Source organism: Heterodontus francisci, chromosome 30 (assembly GCF_036365525.1).
Source record: "Heterodontus francisci isolate sHetFra1 chromosome 30, sHetFra1.hap1, whole genome shotgun sequence".
In the NCBI taxonomy this organism is placed as follows: domain Eukaryota; kingdom Metazoa; phylum Chordata; class Chondrichthyes; order Heterodontiformes; family Heterodontidae; genus Heterodontus; species Heterodontus francisci.
In genome coordinates, this window is record NC_090400.1 from 53,889,310 (window position 1) to 53,911,503 (window position 22,194).

General features: G+C 44.2%; 1 protein-coding gene across 1 annotated transcript in view; it reads left to right on the plus strand.

The window, feature by feature from the left end:
* LOC137346803 (uncharacterized) overlaps positions 1 to 21,975 on the plus strand; it is a 127,329-nt gene extending 105,354 nt beyond the window's left edge. Inside the window, exon 4 of the mRNA XM_068010678.1 lies at positions 19,926 to 21,975. Within this exon, the coding sequence (XP_067866779.1) occupies positions 19,926 to 19,992 (67 nt within the window). The 3' untranslated portion in view covers positions 19,993 to 21,975. The remainder of the gene's footprint in view (positions 1 to 19,925) is intronic.
* Positions 21,976 to 22,194: the final 219 nt, after the last annotated feature.

Here is a 22,194-nt window from a genome sequence, read left to right on the forward strand (position 1 = left end):
AAACTCTGAGTTGTTTGGTTTGCACTGTCTGAAAGCCCGGTCAAAGCAGATTCAATAATGACTTTAAAAAGGGAATTAGATAAATTCTTGAAGGAGATTTATTTGCAGGGCAATGGGGGAAGGGCAGGGGAATGGGCCTGATTGGAATTGGATAGCATTTTCAAAGAGCAGACCAAATGGCCTCCATCTGTGCTTTATCATTCCATGTTTCCTTTCAGAAGCAAAGGTCTGAAAACTGCTACATGTCTGTCTGTGTCGTTTAACTTACCTCCCATCTTTTCCAAGCACTCTATTCATAATCAATCATGCTGCTTACGAAGACAAATGACCCCTCCTCGGAATAATGTAGCTTGCAGCTGTGATCTGAGCACAGTAAAAACGCCCCTAATAGAAGAATATTGATTATTTGATGTGATGCTGGTGCCCGCGGGGTCCTCTCTTGCCTGATGTGCCTCTGTATGCAATGTGTACCCAGCCTCTGGCAGTGTGTCACGCAACAGGGTGCATGTAGTGTTGTTAGTTGATTCTTTGATGAGAACAGACATGTAAGGGCCAAGAAAAGCAGGTGAGCAGAAGGTAAGGGAACGTTAATTTTGAAAGCTGGAAGATGTATCTGCCGCAGTGCAGACTCACCCGAATTATAACGGGGCTCAGAAGGTGTTAAATTATGGGGACAGGTTGCTTAAACTTGGCTTGTGTTCCCTTGAGTTTAGAAGGTGAAGGGGTGATTGAGTAAAAATGATCAAAGTACTTGATAAGGTAGATAAAGAGAAACAGTTTCTCTGATGGAAAATCCGGAAGGGGCACAATCTTAAAATTAGAGCGAGGCCATTTAGGAGCTTTTAAAAAAATTCTTTCATGGGATGTGGGCGTCACCGCCAGCATTTGTTGCCCATCTCCAGTTGCCCTTGACAACTGAGTGGCTAAATCAGGAAGAACTTTTTTTCTCACAAATGGTTGTGGAAATGTGGAACTCTTTTCTTCTGTCTGCTTCGCCCACCCTCCCCGATCAAAAAGCAGTGGATGATGGGGATCAGTTGAAATCTTCAAGACAGAGAGCGAGAGTTTTGTTAGTTAAAGGTATCCAGGGGTTTGGAGCAATGGCAGATTAATGGGGTTGAGGTGTAGATTGACCATGATCTGACTGAATGGTGGAATAGACTTGAGGGGCTGAATGGCCTCCTCTGCTTCCTAATGTTCCTATGCCTGGCAGGCCTTTTCGTTTGACTGCAACCATGGAGATGAAAAGAAACTACACAGACTCATGTAGTCAGTCAGATCTTCAAGCAGGAAGCAGTGTGGCGTAGCTTTGGCTGGGATCAGATGTTTAACATGCAGGAATGTAGTTGGGAGTTATTTTGCTTAAATCAAGTAAGACAGCCTACTCATCTGAGGAAGCGTAGCATGTTCATTATTTTGTATTACTCGAAGACAAGTTGATTGAATTAAATGAACCCAATCCTTGCGCGTGCTGTGTACATTCACTTGTGTTGTGTGAAATAAAGCAGCTTAATGATTCGTATCTGGCCTCGTTTTTGCCAAGTGTTTGTGCATTCTGCATTTGAAAAGGTTGAAGAATCGCACGCGGGGGCACGTGACAGACGCAGCGTCCAGTTTGTGTGACGAGTTGGGGTATGGTTGCTGGAGGGAGGGCTACTTTGTTGCATCCCCTGGGTTGCATTCATGTGCAAGTAGTGTCGGACCTTGTGCATCTACTGTGACACAAAAGAGTCGTGGGATCTGCTTCCGAGAGTGACCATCTCTTCTGAACCCGTGAAGATATCAAAGACAACATCGTAACAGGACCGTGTGGGTCCTGTCGGCCCCGTGATTTACCTGAGAGACTGAATGGAGACTTGGCAATTTCTGTACAGAAGGGAAGGGAGGCTTGACCGACAGATCTCTTAGGCCACTCTAATGTACCAGAGCCCCCTTCTCCTCCCTTCAGCAACTGGATGGAGAGGGTGTAAAAGAGATGTACTAGAATCGTACCAGGGATGAGAGACTTCATTACCTGGAGGGACTGGAGAAGCTGGGGTTGTTCTCAGAGCACAAAAGGTTAAGAGAAGATTTAAGTCTTATTTTAATGAGGTGTTCAAAATCAGGAATGGTTTTGATCGAGTAAATAAGAAAACTATTTTCACTGGCAGAATAATCAGTAAACCAGAGGAGACAGACTTAAGGAGATAGGGGAAAAAAATGGAAATTTTCTTTTGTACAGAAAGTTGTTGTGATCTAGCATACTCTGCCTGAAAGGATGGTAGAAACAGACTTAATATAACTTTCCAAAGCAAATTGGATAAATATTTGAAGAGAAAATACTTGCAGGGTTATGGGGAAAGAGCAGGGGAGTCGGGGAAAGGACTGGCACAAGCAAGATGGATCAAATGGGCTCCTTCTGTATTATGTCACTCCTTGAGGGAGGGTGAAGGGACACCTGGCAATTTCTACACAGGAAGGAAGGAAGATTTGGAAGGTGAAAATCTTTGACAACTCTCCAGTACCCGAGCCGACCCTGCTCAGAGGGGCATTGCTGTACATCATGGGCAATCAGCCTCAATCCTCCCCGCCACGCCACCCATTGGCATGACCAAGAGCGTCTATTGACACCACTGTGTTGGCCACTGGGGCTGTATTACCTCCATAGACAGGTGAATTACACAATCATTTCTATTCTAGCCAGGAATTTTTGGGTCATTGTAACCAGTCCTCACTATAAGCATTGTAGGGACTTGGCAGTGGAGTGTTTGCAACCTCTGTTCAAATCCAGCCCACACTCATGCAGGTCCTCTGCAGCTGCTCGCCTGCAAGGCTCCTGTGTGAAATGAATTTGGACAGGCCTTTTTTTTTATATATAAGTTTACAAACTTTCCCAGGACATGCTTGCTGCAAAATGCATGCTGAAACCATGATTCGAAGCACGTCAGGCAGGAATGTGTAATGTTTATGCAGTTGTACAGTTCCATATACTATAGTTCGGGATGCTTCATGAGAGGACTGGGATCGTTCCTCATAAGGTAGCTAGGGCTCAACTCAAGGACAGGGGTAGGATTAAGGTTGAAGCAACCCGAATCTCAGAAGTGTACCCCCATGTAACTTTTATTCCACACCAGCCAACTTGGAGCCTCTTTGAACACCATTGTTTGAACCCTTGCAGCCAGCAGGCAGACCGCTCTTGGCTGAACTTAAATCTTCACTTCTTGAAAGTGTGTTGCCCGGATCCCCTGTGGCTGCTGCTGAATTTTCAAATGGTGTGAAACCTGCCTCAGTGCAGATATGCTTTTCTTTTTGTATAATTGCCAAAGATGTGGGCGGTTGAGTTTTACTGTGTCATTTATAATTAAAATTGAATAATCAGACCTGGGATCTAAAACTCTTAAGTTGCACCAGTCCCTTTCACCCATCACCCTTGTGTTTGCTGACTGGCTCCCTATTCAGTGTTGCTTCAGTTTTAAAAGTCTCATCCTTGTATTCCAATTCTTCCGTGGCTTCACACCTCCTGATCTCTGTAACCTACAACTTTCCAAGATCTCTGCACTCCTCTAATTCTGGCCTCTTGCGCATCCCCGATTTTTATTGCTCCACCATTGGTGGCTGTGCCTTCAGCTCCTGGGCCCTAAGCTCTGGAATTCCCTCCCTAAACCTCTCCCCCTCCGACCTCTCTCCTCCTTTTAAGATGCTCCTTAAAACCTGCCTCTTTAACCAAGCTTTTGGCCATCTTTCCTAATATCTCCTTATATGATTCTGTGTCAAATTTTGCTTTATAACACTCCCGTGAAGCTCCTTGGGACATTTTATTACATTAAAGCTGCTATATAAATGCAAGTTGTTGATAGAAAGTGATGGGAAAGAGAGCCACTGAGTTTTGAGTCCACGGTTCTTCCGTGGGCTCTGGTGGGGAGTTTAACCCAAAGGTGAAGGATCTTATTTAAATTTTGAGAGAATAAAAAATTCCTTGAGCTTTCACTGGGAACATCCGTGAGGGATTCTGTACACGCAGCTCCAAACTCTTTGTCATACACGCAACTCCAAATGCATCATAATTGAGCTTCCACCTCTGCACACTCACTTGTGAGGAAAGGTTGGACAGGCTAGGCTTGTGTCCGCTGGAGTTTAGAAGAGTAAGAGGCGACTTGATTGAAACATATAAGATCCTGAGGGTTCTTGGCGGGGTGGATGTGGAAAGGATGTTTCCCCTTGTGGGAGAATCTAGAACTAGGAGTCACTGTTTAAAAATAAGGGGTCGCCCATTTAAACAGAGATGAGAAACTTTTTCTCTCAGAGGGTCATGAGTCTTTGGAACTCTCTTCCTCAAAAGGCGGTGGAAGCAGAGTGTCTGAATATTTTTCAGGCAGAGGTAGATAGATTCTTGATCAGCAAAGGGGTGAAAGGTTATCGGGGGTAGGCGGCAATGTGGAGTTGAGGTTACAGTCAGTTCAGCCATGATCTTATTGAATGGCAGAGCAGGCTCGAAGGGCTGAGTGGCCTACTCCTCCTAATTCATATGTTTGCATGAATCAGGTCCTGCAATCAAAGTCCCCTCTAATTTTTTTAAATTGTGCGCAGCCTGTTCATTTCAACGTATGATATCTTTAAATGTTTTGAGCATTATAAGTGGGAGTACTTGTAAGGGGCTTGCACGGTACCTTCCAGATTGCTGCATGTGTGAGTATTAGAGGGAATATTGCCTGCAATCTGGCCTTTGAAGCTCTTGACTGTTTGAATATATAATTTTTTTCCTCAACGCCTGTGGATGTAGATGTAGTTTGATGAGCTGCTCACATCTTATGTGTTGCTGTAACAAAAGTGAAATAGGTCGGAAATACTCATTAGGTCTGGCAGCGTCTGTGGAGAAAGAAACAGAGATAACGTTTCAGGTCGGTGAGCTTTCATCAGAACTTGTTATCAGCATTTAATCACTCCTACCCTCCATCCTATCACAGAACAACCACCCCACCCCTGCTGCCTTTATCCTTTCCTCTTCTCTTTCTCACCCAACCCCCCTTCCCCACCCAACCATGGCTTCTCCCAGGTTCTCTACTTGCTTTAAAAACGCTTAATTCTCTTGACTTCTCCCAGTTCTGATGAAAGGTCATCAACCTGTAAAGTTAGTTCTTCCCTAAATAACAGCCGTACAGAACGTGTAGTTTCTTACTGTTTTTGTACCAAACCGAACAGCAGGATTCCTGGAGCCAGGTCTCAAGATACTGGATGGTGTAGCCATTCCTCAGTGCTTTGACAACATGTTGTTAAACTCCCCCTTAATTACTGAAGGATCAGTTTTACAGCTGCATGTTCAGTTTGACAGCATACCTTTTTTGTTGTTGAGGGTATTGATGAACTGAGTGCAATTAGTTGTCAGACACTTGAGCAAGCGAGTGAATAGAATGTTGAATGTGCCCACTCTGTTTGCCACTCTTAAGTGATGTTCAATTAGGGGTGCCATATTTTACCGAGTTCAGAATCAAGGGCATGGAGTGAGGTTGCTGTTCGCGGCAAGTGAAATTCAACATGGATAAAGGTGAGGCCATGCATTTTGGTCGGAAGATTAGGGAGGTCCCTTATTACCTGGAAGGTATGAGTCTAGGTGGGGTAGAGGAACAAAGGGATCTCGCAGTACAAATACACCAGTCACTAAAATTTTTGCCATAGGTTCGCAAGGCCATAAAAAAAACCAAGCACTAGGCTTTATTTGTAGAGGGATGAATTGAAAGATAGAGAGGTTATGCTAAACCTATATTGAACCTTGGTTAGTCAACACTTGGAGAGTACTGCATGAAGTTTTGTTTCCCAAATTATAAAAAGGGTATAGAGGTACTGGAGAGGGTGCAAAGAACATTTACAAGGATGATATCAGAAATGTGTGGGTATACATATCAGGAAAGGATAAACAGGCTGGGTCTCTTTTTTTCTCTTGAAAAAAGAAGGCTGAGAGGTGACCTAATAAGGTCTGTAAAATTCTGAAAGGTTTTGCTAGAGTGGATATAGAGGGAATGTTTCCACTTGTGGGGAAGAGCATTACTAGATGCCATCAATATATGATAGTCACCAAGAAATCCAGTAGGGAATTCAAAAGAAAGCTACTTGACCCAAAGAAGTGAGAACATGGAACTCGCTACCACAGGGAGTGGTTGAAGCGAATAGTATAGAATGTATTTAAGGGGAAGCTAGATAAGCATATGAGGGAGAAGGGAATTGAGGTTACACTGAAAGATTTAGATGAGCAAAGATGGGGGGACACTCGAGTGAAGCATGAATGCTGGCAAGGAAAGTTGGGCCAAATGGCCTGTTTCTGTTCTCTATATCCTATGTAATTCTACGCAGTGAAAGTTTATCAGAAAGTTTCCAAAATCTCATTGTAGTGTAGCTGGGACCTTGTTTAAAAACAGCTGATCTGATCACTACCGCCCTGCTGTTTGTGGGACCTTGCTGTGTGCAAATTGGCTGCCTTGTTTCCTACATTGCAGCAATGACTGTACTTCATTGGCTGTAAAGCACTTTGGGCCATCCAAAGTTCATGAAAGGTGTTGTATAAATATTTTTGATCCTCGCCTATGGTCTGCTTCCCTATAGGCATGTCATAGAGTTGGATGCTCTGAATGCTGAGCAGTGTACTTATTACCATTTCTTTCTGGGGTTCACACTCACTCTTTCGTCTTCACCATTGAGTGCACCATCTGTGATTATGCTGACCCTCCGCCATGCCTCTGCCGATTATGTACTGACCTCAGGTGCCAGGATTTGCAAGTGAGCAACCTGAGAAAGATGCTTCTGACTTTGTTCTTCCTACAGCTCTGTCCATCGGGCTAAGACCGATCTTTCCATTTTCGCAAGTGGTTGGAGTATATGATTAAGGAAGTCTTTCATACAAGTATTTAGAGCTTTGGTAAGACTGCAGCAGGAGTACTACGCACAGTTTTGGTCTCCTTACTTAAGGAAGGATATACTTACCTTGGTGGCGGTGTAATAAAGGTTCACTAGATTGATTCCCAGAACGATAGGGTTGTCCCACAAGGAGAGAATAGTATGGGTATATATTCTCTGGATTTTTGAAGAATGGGAGATGATCTCATTGAAATGTATAAAATTCTTTGAGGGCTTGACAGGGCAGATGCTGAGAGGCTGTTTCCGATGGCTGGAGAGTCTAGAACTAGGGAGCATAGTCTCAGGATAAGAGGTTGGCCCTTTAGGACTGAGATGAGTAGGGATGTCTTCACTCAGAGGGTTGTGAACCTTTTGGAATTCTCTAACCCCGAGAGCTGTCGATGCTCAGTTGTTGAGTATATTCAAGACTGAGATTGATAGATTTTTGGATAGCAAGGGAATCAAGGGATATGGGGTTAGGGTGGGAAAGTGTAGTTGAGGTAGATGATCAGTCTTGATCCTATTGAATGGCAGAGCAGACCCAAGGGGCTGTATGGCCTACTGCAGCTCCTGTTTGTACCCTATTTCAAGCCATTGTATTGCCTCACACCAGCTCCAGAACAAAGAGTCAAAGAGTTTGGTCCTTTCTGAATACTCTTCAAAAGAACAGCAAAGAATAAAGGGTTTAAGGAGCAGCATTCGACAGTTGTATCCTAACACATCTGTATGCATCGCTCTGATTTCTGGTGTGCTTACTGCAGCTTGACTGTGCAGAGTAATGTTGCCTTTAACCTGCCTGGTCAATCTTCCAAAGCTCTTCAGATTGTGTTGTGTGTAAGTAGCTGCGCAGGTTAGTGGGGAGCGCTACCCTCTTCAAGCTGGGGTATGTCTCAAAAGTTTAGTCACAAAGCAAAGCCATCTGTCAAGATATTTAAACACTGCCATCATTTAACATAAAAAAAAACGTGTGGAGCTCCTTGTGCGTTGATCATATGGATGAGGCGGAGAGATGTACTGTGTCAGCTGTGGCTCAGTGGGTAGCACTCTTTGAGTCAGAAGGTTGTAGATTGTTGTGTCCAGGCCAACATTCATCTCTCAACCAGCATCACCAAAAACAAGTTGACTGGCTATTCATATCATTGACTCTCCATGAGACCTTGCTGTATGCAAATTGGCTTCCATCTTTTTCCACAAAATTACAGTCACTTCAAACAAAAGGTAACCCAGAGTTTGTAAAGCACTTAAGAAGTCCAGAAGGTAAGATAAATTCACGTCTTCCCTTTTTAGATAACAAGATTCCACTAACTCCTTATACAGCACCTTCCAAACCCGCGACCTCTACCAACTAGAAGGACAAGGGCAGCAAATACATGGGAACACCACCACCTGCAAGTTCCTCTCCAAGTCACACACCATCCTGACTTGGAACTATATCGCCGTTCCTTCACTGTCGCTGTGTCATAATCCTGGAACTCCCTTCCTAACAGCAGTGTGGGTATACCTACCCCACATGGACTGCAGCGGTTCAAGAAGGCAGCTCACCACCACCTCCTCAAGGGCAATTAGGGATGGGCAATAATGCTGGCCTGGCCAGCGACGCCTACATCCTGTTTCAGACACAGAAATTCCACCTTCTGACCTGTCACTTTTCTGCACACATCTTCCCCAGTTACCAGGGTTTCTATTCTATTTTTAACTTTGGTCATGTGACAACCAGTAAATGACGTCAACAAGTCCTTTCCGTGTTCTCTTGATGAGCCTCTTGGAAACAAAAACTGGTCCAACATTTCCTCAGTTTGACTATGAATTCTCAGAAAAATATTTTTAACAAAAAACAGAAGCACTTTCGTAACAATTGTGCTGCAGTGAAGCAACCATGAGAGAGTCATCCAAGGGTGGACTCCCATGCCTTCTGAAAGCTGTCTGCTTTCTTGGGTGGATGTAAATAATCCCTTGGTGCTATTTTGAAGAAGAGCAGTGAAGATCTCCCCATTGTCCTGGCCAACATTTAACACTTCAACCAAGATCAGTTAAAAAAAAAAATCATCTGATCATTATCTCATTGCTGTTTGCTGGATCTTGCTCTGCACAAGATTTTGCTGTTGTGTTTTCGACATTACAACACTGACTACACTTCAAAAAGTACTTCATTGGCTGTAAAGTGCTTTGGGACATCTTGAGGTTGTTAAGACTCTGGATAAAATGCAAGTCTTCTATTCTTGGAACGCTATTGGTCGAAGCCTCAGGTAGAATCTTGCAGCACAAAGCAAGGTCATTCAGCCCTGGGCTCGCTCTTTGAAGTTCTGCCCTCTGTGGCCGGTGATGAAAATGGAGTTGAGCCAATTGAAAGACAAAGAGGACAAAGTAACTGGGAAAGAGAGAGGGAGTTCTTTTCCTCACACATCTCCCCCAAAGAAACAAAATTTCGATATGTTCGCCTCTTTGGTTAGCCAGTGATAATTAAGTGCATCCTTACAGCTGAGTTGATGAATAAAGCTGACTTGTGAAACAAGCAAGTGTGACAAGTTTGGTATTTGTCAGTTTGGTTACTGACTGCACTTAACCCTGTGCACCCCACAGTAACATTTCCCAATTAGCGCCATATCCGGTAAGCTTGACATTAGAGTTGGTCCTCGTGAAAGTCGTTAACCTTCCAAGTGCTGAAACATCTCTCTCCTTCACACTACCCTTCCGATGTGCAATGGCTGTCGTCGTTCAGGTGGTCGTTTCGTCACTTCCTGTGTTGGGAGAAGAATTTCTGATCCATTCTGCTCTGCCCCCCCCCCCCCCCCCCCCCCACCCTGTGTAGCAAGTACAATGGGAATAGCTTGTTTCCAGTTTACATGTTGCTGTTCCTTAGTTGCTGCTGGCTTCAGCAACTTCTAGATTCTCTCCCAAGTGCAGCGTGAAGCCCATATTAAGTAGTCAATCTGACAGCAGTCTGTGAGATGGGTTAAGCAGTAAATGCTCCTGAATTCCAAGCATGTAACCTTTCATATTGAAAGTACAAATCTCATATTTTGTAAGATTAGTATGTTCGGGATGGGTGTTAAGTGCCAATTGGGCAGAGGGCCGTGGGTTCAAGCCTCACTCCACAGCCTCGGCACATAATCTAGGTTGACATTTCAGTGCACTACTGAGAATTGAAGCAAATAATATATAGATGTCTTTAAGGGAGAAGCTAGATAAGTACATGAGGAAGAAAGGAATGGACGGATATGAAAATTGGGTGGGACGAGGCTCTTGTGGAGCATAACATCAGCATAGACTTGTTGGGCCAAATGGCCTGTTTGTGCGCTGTAAATTCTCCCTAATTATCTGAGGTGTCGTCTTTTGGACAAGGCATTGCCTGTCTGCCTGTTCCACTGGTTCAGCTGGACATTAATGATCCTATGGCAAAATAGAAGAACGGGAAGTTCTGCTGCTGTCAGGCCAACATCTCTCCCTCAACCAAAATCACCAAAAGGCTGATTGCCTAGTCACTCATCTGATTGCTGTTTGTGGGATTGTGTGTTAGCTACATAACAACAGTCACTGCACTTGTAATTTGTTGGATACAAAACTTTCTGGGACATTTTGAAATGTGCTAAGGTGCTATTTAATGGAAGTCTACCTTTGATTGTTGAGAGTTGAATTTGATAGCATTCGTATGGTTTGAGACTGGAATCTTTATTTGGTTTTGAGTTCTTGATGGGTTCGGCTGCTGTGAACTGAAGTTAGAACCATTGAGAAATTGGTGGGAAGAGAAGTTGATTTTCAGCTGATGTGCCAGTGTGGAATGTTACTACAGGTTGGAGAAATATCTTTGAACCACGTAACCGTACCTCCTCGCCTAGGTTTCCCATTGTCAATCAACCTTCCTCCACCAAAAGTAAGCACCCTGCACCCATGCTGTCCTTGGAAAATACAGCACTGAATTGTCCAATTCAGTAGGACTACCCTTTCTTGGTTCCACTTTTGCCTATCTAACAATATCCGTGGCATCTCCAGTGTTTGGGTCTGAAATTCTGTTAATGGATGATAAATTCCTGGTAGTTCAAGATAAAGGGCTGAACAGTTGTTGGGTGACAATTAGTTAATTGTATTCATGTGTGTATATATAAAGAAGAGCCAGCCAGCATTGGCTGTGGGTGTTGTTTGGACAGTAGAAGTAAGCTCTATGGCAAGCAATAAACAATCTCCACCAAAGCATCCTAGTCTCAGTTTCTTCTTCACAAACAGGCTTGGAAATTTCTCTAACATCCAGCAATGCCTTTTCTTCCCACCCATGCTCTGTAGCTTCTGGAGTTCCCCAAGGACTATCCTTGGCCCTGTTTCTCCGCTAAGCAAGACAATGGAGGAAAGCCATTCATGGAGATGGTGTGGTCAACCATGTTAAAGGTTGTGAAGACGACGGCGAGGGATAGTCTATCATGGCCTTAGTGACAGAAGACGTTGTTTGCGACTTTAGTTAGGGCCATTTTGGCGCTGTTGCAGGGATGACGTGCTAATTGGAGAGATTCAAACATAGAGTTGCAAGGATTTGGGAGGCAACAACACATTCAAGGGCTTTGGAGAGGAAAGGGAGCTTGGAGATGGGGTGGTAGTTTGCAAGGGCAAAGGGTTCAAGGGTGAGGTTTTTGAGGAGTGTGAGATATTGGCAGTTTTGAAAGGGATGGTTGTCAGGATGGGGAGCCATTTATCATGTGAGGTAGCATGGAAGGGAAGCTCGGTAGGCAGCAGAGTAGTGGGAATGGGGGTAATGATGAGCTGGGTCTCATGCAAAGGACAGGCTTGAAGAGATTGGCTAGGAGAGAGAAATTAAAGTAGGCTCAGATCCTGGGTGTTGAGAATCTGCAGGGAGGTTGGACTTGTTGGACAAGATAACGAGCAGAAGCAGCAGAATGGATTTCTGTGTATCAGCGACAGAGAAGTCCCTGAGCTCACGCTTGTTACTGGAGGTGAGAGGGCAGTGGAAGAGGGGTTTAAGGAGACAGTTGATTGTGGAGAAAAGAAGCCACGCAGCAATGTTTTCTTGCTTCTGATGAGTTCTTGCACATGGATCTGGTGCAAGTCCCAGGGAACAGCTGCTCCCTAATTATAGCAGAAACATTCTACCAGTCTTATCATCACCTGGCATACATTCAGCCACGGTACGTCATTGTTAACTGTCTGACGGCTGACTCTTCCTCCTAGTTTCTGAGAGAAGCATTGGGTTTTCTGTTCCCTCACCTCTGCCATGACAATGCCCCGGTGGCCATGGAGTACAAGTCAGTAAGGGGTCCACCTCCCAACCAGATGGCCTGATTGTTCCTGTGCCAGGGTTGCCAGTCACTCAAACCTTCCTCCCACTGATGACAGCAAATTGCGTTAATCCTCGAATCAGCTAGGGGCATGTCATGGTGAGACACCCTCTTAACCTCACCTCAAGAGAAGAAGGGGGAAGGAAAAGCTGTCGCCTCGTTCCAGTCAAACCTGGTACTGACTCATTGCAGTCACTGGGCTAATTTTGTCGCATTGGAACCAACACACAATAAGATTGCACTTGAACCAATGCAGTTTAATGTGCTACACGGATTGTGCTATTCATCTCCGATTGCACCCACCAGTACTAGTCCTGTGCATAGAGATGTGGAATGGGAAGAGACCATTGTTATATTTATATTCCTTCCTACACTCGGGTCCTTCCATATATATATATCCAGTTTGAGGTTGATGTTTGCTGACACCCGCTGCCTTTTCCTGTTTCCACATGCAAATCTGCACCGAAGATCCTTTTACCACAACAACATTTGTATAGCACCTCCAGCATAGTAAAATGTCCCAAGGTGCTTCACAGGACCGTAATCAAACAGAAATTGACACTCAGACATTTATAGAGATATTAGGGCAGGTGGCCAAAAGCTTAGTCAAAGGCAGGTTTTAATGAGCATTTTAAACGAGGAGGAGACCGTTAGGGAGGGAATTCCAGAGCCTAAGGCCTCGTCAGCTGTAGACATGACTGTGAATGGTGGGGCGATGGAAATCAGTGATGCCCAAGAGGCCAGAATTGAAGGAGTGCAGAGATCGTGGCAGGCTGTTGGGCTGAATGAGGTTAGAGGTAAGGAGGGACGAGGACACGGAGGTGATGTTACAGAGCTGGAAGTAGGCGGTCTTGGTGATGGAGAGGATATGGTGTCGGAATCTCAGCTCGGGGTCAAATAGAAAGCGAATGGTTTGGTTCAGCCTCAGACAGTGACCAGGGAGAATGATAGAGTTGGTGTCTAGTGGTGGAAACCAAAGACAATGGCTTCAGTCTCCCCAATATTTAATTTGTGCACATTTCTGCTCATCCATGCACACTTCAGCTGGATCGTGACCAGGAGCCGGAATCCTCCGCTCCCTCCGAAATTGTTCCTTTTTAAGATCCAGTTCCCTTTTGAAAATTATTATTGAATCTGCTTCCACCAACAATGCATTCCAGATCACAAAAACTTGCAGAGTTTCAAAGATAAAAAAAGTCCTCCTCGTCTGCCCTCTAGCTTCTTTGCCAATTATTATTACAGGCCCTCCTGTCATGGAAACTGTTTCTTCTTATTTACTCTTATTTATCAAAACCCCTCATAATTTTGAACACCTCGACTAAATCTCCCTTTAACCTTTCCTGCTCTAAGGAGAACAATCCCAGCTTCTCTCGTCTCTTCAGATAACTGAAACACCTCATGCTCAGTGCCATTCTTGTAAAACTCCTCCACACCCTCTCGACATCCTTTCTAAAATACGGTGCCCAGAATTAGATGCGAGTCTAGAGCTGGGGACGAACCAGTGCTTTATAAAGATTGAGCAGAAAGCCTATCTAGATGGATGCTAAGAGAGTGACCTTTGCGAGGGGCTATTAGTGAGAGATTTGAGGGTTTTAGTTTAATGAAATGGTTTATTTAACAAAATATGTGCAAATGAAATCAAAGCACGGAGAATCGAATGCCTGCAGGCCAGTACTATTGAGCTGCTCTTTGTTCATGTTAATTCTTAACGCTCGTCTTTGTGGCAGTAACTAAATTTGCTTTCATTCACTCTCAGCGAAATGTAACACAAGCATAAAATCCCTAAAAGCAGGACATCAGCAGAAATCAGACAGTCACGGTCCATTCTTTTTTTAACCAGAAGTGAACAATGTGTGCTCAGACTGAGGCTATTTCATTAAAGTCTCTTGAACAGAGAAAATAACTTCAGTGTTTGCCTTTATTGTCTCATTTTGATGGGAGGAAGGCACCTTGGCTTCTTCAGCAGACTCTTGGACACCTTCCTGACCCAGAATTCTATCACTTAACCACCTGAGGTCATTCATTTTTAGTGTGTATTAAAAAAAAATTATGATGCACTATTACTTAGGCAGGCAATAAATTCACACATATATATAATAAATTCACACGTGCACGCATGCATGCACACACAACAGAGCAAGTGCTCATTATGTGAGCAGCAAGGAAAAGTTGGAAGTTGTGTGTCAGAAATATCTCAAAGTGCTTCATGTTTACTTTGCAGTGTTGCTGCTTACAAAGTATTTACAGTGTAGAAGCAGGCCATTCGGCCCAATAGGTCTATGTTGGTCTTTATGCTCTGCGCGAGCCCCCTCCCATCCCTCTTCATCTAATCCCATCAGCATATCCTCCTTAAATAAAAACGAGAAATGCTGGAAATACTCAGCAGGTCTGGCAGCATCAGTGGAGAGCGAAGCAGTGTTAATGTTTTAGGTCAGTGACTCTTCATCAGAATAGGCAAATGTTAGAAATGTAATTGGTTTTAAGCAAATAAAGCTGGGGTGGGGCAAGAGATAACAAAAGGCAAGGTATTGATAGGACAGAGGGTCACAGAGAATAACTGACCAGAAGGTCATGGAGCAAAGGCAAACGGTGTGTTAATGGTGTGCTGAAAGACAAAGTGCTAGTGCAGAGAGGGTGTTAATTGACAGAAAAATAGAACAACCCTGGCCCAAAGCACAAACATGAAAAAAATAGTGAGTGGGCACATGGTTAAAAAAAAGAATGATGAAACAGACTAAAATAAAATAAAAAAGGGGGCCCATCATGCTCTGAAATTATTGACCTCAATGTTCAGTCCGGCATGCTGTAGTGTGCCTAATCGGTAAATGAGATGCTGTTCTTCGAGCTTGCGTTGATGTTCACTGGAACACTGCAGTAATCCCAGGGCACCACGGCACCTTCCCATGCAATCACAGGAGATGTAATACCTGCCCTTTTACCTCCTCTCTCTTCACTATCCAGGGCCCCAAACAATCCTTTCAGGTGAAGCAGTGATTTACTTGTACTTCTTTCAATTTAGTATACTGTAGTCGCTGCTCACAATGTGGTCTCATCTACATTGGGGAGACCAAATACGGAATAGGTGACCGCTTTGCGGAACACCTCCACTCAATCCGAAAGCATGACGCTGAGCTTCTGGTTGCTTGCCATTTTAACAGACCCCCCTGCTCTCATGCTCACATCTCTGTCCTGGGATTGCTGCAGTGTTCCAGTGAACATCAATGCAAGCTCGAAGAACAGCATCTCATTTACCGATTAGGCACACTACAGCCTGCCGCACTGAACATTGAGTTCAGTAATTCCAGAGCATGACGGGGCCCCATTTTTATTTTTAGTTATTCTTTTTATTGTTTATTTGTTTTATTTTAGTTTGTTACATCATTTTTGTTTTTACCATGTTACTCACTTGTTTTTTATGTTTGTGCTTTTGGCCAGGGCTGTTCATTTTTCTGTCAATTAACACCCTCTCTGTACTAATGCTTTGTCTTTCAGCACACCATTAACACACCGTTTGCCTTTGCTCCATGACCTTCTGGTCAGTTGTTCTCTGTGACCCTCTGTCCTATCAACACCTTGCCTTTTGTTATCTCCTGCCCCACCCCAGCTTTATTTGCTTAAAACCTATTACATTTCCAACATGTACCAGTTCTGATGAAGAGTCATTGACCTGAAACGTTAACTCTGCTTCTCTGTCCACAGATGCTGCCAGACCTGCTGAGTATTTCCAGCATTTCTTGTTTTTATTTCAGATTTCCAGCATCTGCAGTATTTTGCTTTTATTAACATATCCCCCTTTCCTTTCTCCCTTATGTGCTTATCTGGGAATATATTCTCTGGGGAAACACCAATTTGCATGCACACCAATGTCCCATACATGACGTGAATTGTTCAGTGAAAGGAATATTTACCACCGGGGAGCTTCCTGTTCCCTTTCAGAATAGTCCTATGAGATCTTTAACATCCCTAATCGGGCGGTGGATACAGATCCAATAGTCACCTTCAAAAGGGAAGTGGATAAATACTTGAAGCAGAAAAAAATTGCAGCGATATGGAGAAAGAGCGGGAGAGTGGAACTAACTGGATTGCTCATAGAGCCAGCACAGACTTGATGGGCCAAACGGCCTGCTTCTGTGCTATACTGTTCTATGATCTTCACCTGAACAGGCAGACAGGTTTAAGGTTTTACCAAAGAGAAATATCTCTGTTAACGCCACCCTCTCTTGTTGCTGTGCCGGTGTCACCCTGAACTGGGGTGCAGCTTGACCGAACAGGCAGAGAATGGAGGGTTTGGAATCAAATGAAGCTGTGTGGAGTCTCTGGTGAGAACTGAATGTAGCAGCTTTGATCTTGCCTTTTGATTGACCTATTCACGATTTGATGTCTTGACAGAATTGCATATCGAAGCTGACCCCTATGAGGGCAACATGTAAGTGAGAAAAGGATATAGCAGGTGCTGGGATTGATTCCTGATTCAGCAAGAATGAAGGGGTTTGGGGTTGGAAACCCAAGTTATAGCAGTGCATTGGAGCCATGCTGTACACTGTAGGGTGATTTACATTCTCCACAAGATCATTGCGGTGGGGAGAAAAAAGGAAAGCAAGTCAAAGAATCATCAGCATTTTTACAACAAGTTGTTCTCCTTAGAGCAGTGTAGGCTAAGGAGATTTGATAGAGGTGTTTAAACTCGTCGAGTTTAGAGGCAGTAAATAAAAGGAAGTTGTTTCCACTGGCTGGGCAGTGGGCAGTGGGCGGCGCAGTGGTTAGCACCGCAGCCTCACAGCTCCAGCGACCCGGGTTCGGTTCTGGGTACTGCCTGTGACCGCGTGGGTTTCCACCAGGTGCTCCGGTTTCCTCCCACAGCCAAAAACTTGCAGGTTGATAGGTAAATTGGCCATTGTAAATTGCCCCTAGTGTAGGTAGGCGGTAGGAGAATGGTGGGGATGTGGTAGGGAATATGGGATTAATGTAGGATTAGTATAAATGGGTGGTTGATGGTCAGCACAGACTTGATGGGCCGAAGGGCCTGTTTCAGTGCTGTATGTCTCTATGACACTGATTCCAGATTGACAAAAGAACTAGAGACAACATAAGGAAAACCTTTTTTACGCAACAAGTGTTTAGGATTTGGAATGCATTGCCGGATAGGCAGGTGGAAACCGATTCAATGGTAACGTTCGAAACAGCACTGGATAAATTGATGGAAAACAATTGCAGGGATCGAGGGAAAGAACCAAGGAATGGGACCAACTGGATTGGTCTTCGAAAGTACTGGCACAGATTCGATGGGCTGAATAGCCTCCTCCTGCTGTGCCGTGCTTTTCTATGATTCTATATATGTCCTTAGAAGGCAACAACTTGCATTTCTATCGTGTGTTTAACGTATTAAAATGTCCCAGGGCACTTCACAGGAGCATTATCAGACAACATTTGGCATCGAAGCACAGCAGGTGACTTTAGGGCGGATGACCAAAAGCTTGGTCCGAGCGGTAGGTCTTCAAGGGAAGTAGAGGGACAGAGAGGTTAGGGTCTGGACAGCAGATGGCAAAGCCAACAATGGTGAGATGAAGGAAATACGGGGTACGCAAGATGCCAGAATTGGAGGAGCCTGGAGATCTGGGAGGGATATGGGGCTGCGGTGGGGGGGGGGGGGGGGGGGTTACAGAGATAGGCAAGTGTGAGGTCATGGAGGGATTTCAAAGCAAGGATGCAAACAACAACATAATGTCTATCCTTTTTGTGGCATATCCATTCTACATAACCCTCCCCACCACCGCCTTTTCATTATATTCCACAAACCCTCCTGCTACAAGTTTTTGGTCTACACTAGATATTCTGAGAGTTGTGGTGTCACTAGACACTCTAGTGAGTGGACACCTGGTTCCCTATGACCAGTACTTCCCCTTTACTGCTCAATGTTTGGACATAGCATAGCATGAGCTGGGGGACCATCGTACTAAGACACCTCGTTGTGCACTGGATACTGCAATCTCTATTGTGTCTTGTGCATGTTTGTCCCAACTTTTGGGAGATGTATTGAGAAACAATCTAGTGAGGGCTGGGCCGACTGTAAACCTGCTGCAATTGAGCAGCCCTCAGAACCCTTGAACCTAGCAGACAAGGATCCCCTTGCTTAAGAAACCAAGAGCGTGTGTTCATACAGCACACTTTATCCTGTCCTCAGGAGGTGCTGAAGCAGTTTACAGCTGATCAATTACTTTGGAAGTGTTGTCGTGTTGGCAAATCTACGCACAGCAAGATCCCACAAACAGTAAATAAATGAGTGGATGGTTATTTGATCTCCTCTTACTGGTGTTGGCCAGAATACCAGGAAAACACCTTGCTCTTCAAATAAAGCCATGGGATCATTTTATCTACCACACACAGTGGGGGTATGGTAGGGACGGGGGGAGCAGCTTGGTTTACATAGAATTACAAAATGTGTATAGCACAGTAACAGGCCGCTTGAGCCAACTGGTTCGTGTTGGTGCTCCACATGAGCCTCCTCCCATCCCTCTTCATCTTGCCCTATCAGTCCAACGTGCAGGCCACTGCTACAGGATCAGCCATGCTCTTACTGAATGGCTCGAGGGGTCGTCTGGCCCCCTCCTGCTCCTATTCCTTACGTTCTTAAGTGGTTAAAGTTATGAAAGGATGGGGCAGGGTAGATAGGAGCAAACTGGTTCCAGTAGTTGAGCGGATCAAGAACAAGGATCCACAGATTCTAGATTAAATGTAAGGGATAAAGAACAGAGCGCAGAAGAAATTCCTTTGCACAAGGAGTTGTGGAGAACACTTCAAAGTTAGTAATTGAGGCAGAGACTATGTCAGTGCTGTAAGATTAAACTGGATTGTTGACGGAAGGAAAAGGATTGAAGGGATATGGGACCAGCATGGGTAAACAGAATTAGATTGCTTCCTGGAATACGAGGGTCCTCCTATTAGGAGAGATTGAGTAGAATGGGCTTATGTTCTGTGGAGTTCAGAAGAATGAGAGATGATCTCAGTGAAATCTGAGAGATTCTGAGAGGGTTTGACAGGGCAGATGCTGAGAGGCTGTTTTCCCCTGGATGAAGAGTCTAGAACTAGGGAGCATAGTCTCGGATAAGGGGTTGATCATTTAGGACTGAGATGAGAAGAAATTTCTTCACTCAGTGTCGTGAATCTTTGGAATTCTCTACCCCAGAGAGCTGTGGATACTCAGTTGATGAGTATATTCAAGGCTGAGATCGATAGATTTTGAATACTAAGAGAATCAAGGGATATGGGGAGTGGGTGGGGAAGTGGAACTGAGGTAGAAGATCAGTAATGATCCTATTGAAATGGTGGAGCAGACTTAGGGGGCCATGTGGCCTACTCCAGCTCCTATTTCTTGCATCCTTATGTGAGTTCTGAAGATTCACCTCTAAAGAGAATAGAAACACGAGTTTGCAACACTCGACGTGCATACAACCACTCTGCGTATTCTGTGTTCCATTGAGAGAGAGTCTCTCTTAATTCCCCTGCTGCCTCACACCTGACATTTACTTCAATTACTGTATTGATATTGGAAGAGAAAAAAAAAAACAGCAATTAGCAGCTCAAAAATGGGAACAAACAAACAGCAGAGCTCGATAAAAATCAGCCATTTTGAAGAGAGGGCAGATCTATTCCATGGTGCGGAATGCGCTAACTGACACCAAATGCATCTTCAAAGCAAGCTTCTCGAAATAGCAAAAGAAAATTAAATTTTTATCAGCGAGTAATATTTTTTTCTGAAATTGTTTTTTTTTTCATTATTAGTGAATCTCCTCTGAAGAAGTTGATTGCAACCAGTGGGGTACATGTATCAGAAAAAACTTCTTATTAGAGTCTGCTCGATGAATTGAGAATCCTATGCAGATGAAACTCACCAGGGGTATCGGCTTCCACAGGATCTTAAAGACCTCCATTTCAACGCTCTTTGATGTATAAAACACTGATACTGCACCTTTTTTAAAACCAGCTACTAATGACCATTAGAGAGGAATTAATCTAATGGATGTGGCAGTTGTCATAGGAACGTGAAGCTCATAAATTCAAAGAAGTTGCAGCACACAACTTGAACCATGGCTCCTCTGCTAGCTCGTCCAAGTAACAGCACCAACTTGTATTTATATAGCACCTTTAACATAGAAAATCGTCCCCAGGTGCTTCACATAAGCGTTAACAAACAAAGTTTGACACTGAGTCACATAAGGAGATATTAGGACAGGTGACCAAAAGCTTGGTCAAAGAGTTTGGTTTTGAGAAGTGTTTTAAAGGAGAGAGAGCAAAGTAGGAAGGTGGAGAGGTGTAAGGAGGGAATTCACAGAATGGTTGCAGCACAGAAGGAGGCCATTCAGCCCGTCGTGTCTATGCTGGCTCTCCAAGAGCAACTCACCTAGTCTCACTCCCCTGCCTTTTCTCCATAAACCTGTACATTTTTTCTTGGGTTTCAATCAGGTTTCTTGAAGAGAGAGGGAGCTTAGAGCCTAGACAGCTGAAGGCAAAGCCACCAATGGTGAAGTGATGAAAATCAGTGAGGCGAGAGAGGCCGGATCTAGAGCAGTGCATGGGCCCAATTGTGTGCTGCAATTTCAATGAACCTGAGCTTCCTGTTCCTATGACAACTGCCACATCTATTGGATTAATTCCTCTCTAATGATCATTCGTAACAAAATTTGAGGAGTGCAGAGACCTTGGAGAGTTATAGGGCTAGAGCAGGTTGTAGAGATAGGGAGGGATAAGATATCTGAGGGATGTGGAAACAGGGATGAGAATTTTAAAATTGAGTTGTTGCCAGACCTGGAGGCAATGTAGGTCAGTGAGAACAGGGGTGATGGATGAATAGGACTTGCTGAGGGTTAGGATATGGACAGCAGAGTTCTGGATGATTCAACCTAACATTCAGACATGGAGAACGGTAAAAGACTGCCGACCACAGTGACCGCCGACCCCCTCCTCATCAATCTGTCACACACCTTCCTGGGATGGACACAGAGAAAGAAGAAAATTTGGGCCAATTTAGCCAAAAAAAAACTTTTTTACACCCGAAGGTGATCAAACCAGCTGCAAGAGACACATTCCTCAGTACCTCATCTACCTTAAGGTTATGGAGTCTTACTACCCAGAAGGAGGCAATGTGACCCATCATACCTGAGTTGGCTTTTTGAACGAGCTATCCAATTAGTCCACACTCCCCTGGTCTTTCCTCACAACCCTGCAGTTTTCTGCCCTTCAATATTGATCCAATTCCGTTTTGAAAGTTACTATTGAATCTATTTTGACTGCCCTTTCAGGCACTGCATTCCAGATCACAACCGACTGTCTGAAAAGTCTTCCTCGTCATCGTCCCTCTGGTTCTTTTGTCAATTACCTTAAATCTGTGTCTTCTGGTTACCGATCCTCCTGCCAGTAGCTACTATTTCTTACTCTTATCAAGATTTTGAACTCTCCTAACAAATCTCCTCTGCTTGAAGCAGAACAATCCCGGAACAATTCTCCAGTCTCCATGTGACTGAAGTCCCTCGTCCCTGGTACCACACTAGTAAATCTCCTCTGCACTCTCTCTAAAGCCTTGATGTCCTTTCAAATGTTTGGCGACCAGAATTGAACACAGTTCTCCAGCTGAGGCCAAACGAGTATTTTATAAATGTTTAGCATAATTTCCTTGCTTTTGTACTCTAGCCTGTTATTAATAAAGCGAAGGATCCCATATGCTTTTTTTTTCTAACGGCCTCCTTAACTTGGCCTGCCACCTTCACCCTCAGGTCTGTTCTGCACCCCTTTTAAAATTGTATCATGTAGTTCAAATTTCGCATTCTTCCTACCAAAATGTATCACTTTACACTTCTCCGCATAAAATTTCGTCTGTCATGTGTCTGTCCATTTACTGAGTATACGTCCTTCAGAAGTCTGTTACTATCCTTCTGACTGTTTACATTTCTAAGTTTTGTGTCATCTGTAAACTTTGAAATTATACTTTTTATACCCAGGTCCAAGTCATGAATATATATCAAAAAGAGCAGTGATTCTAATACCAACCCTGAGG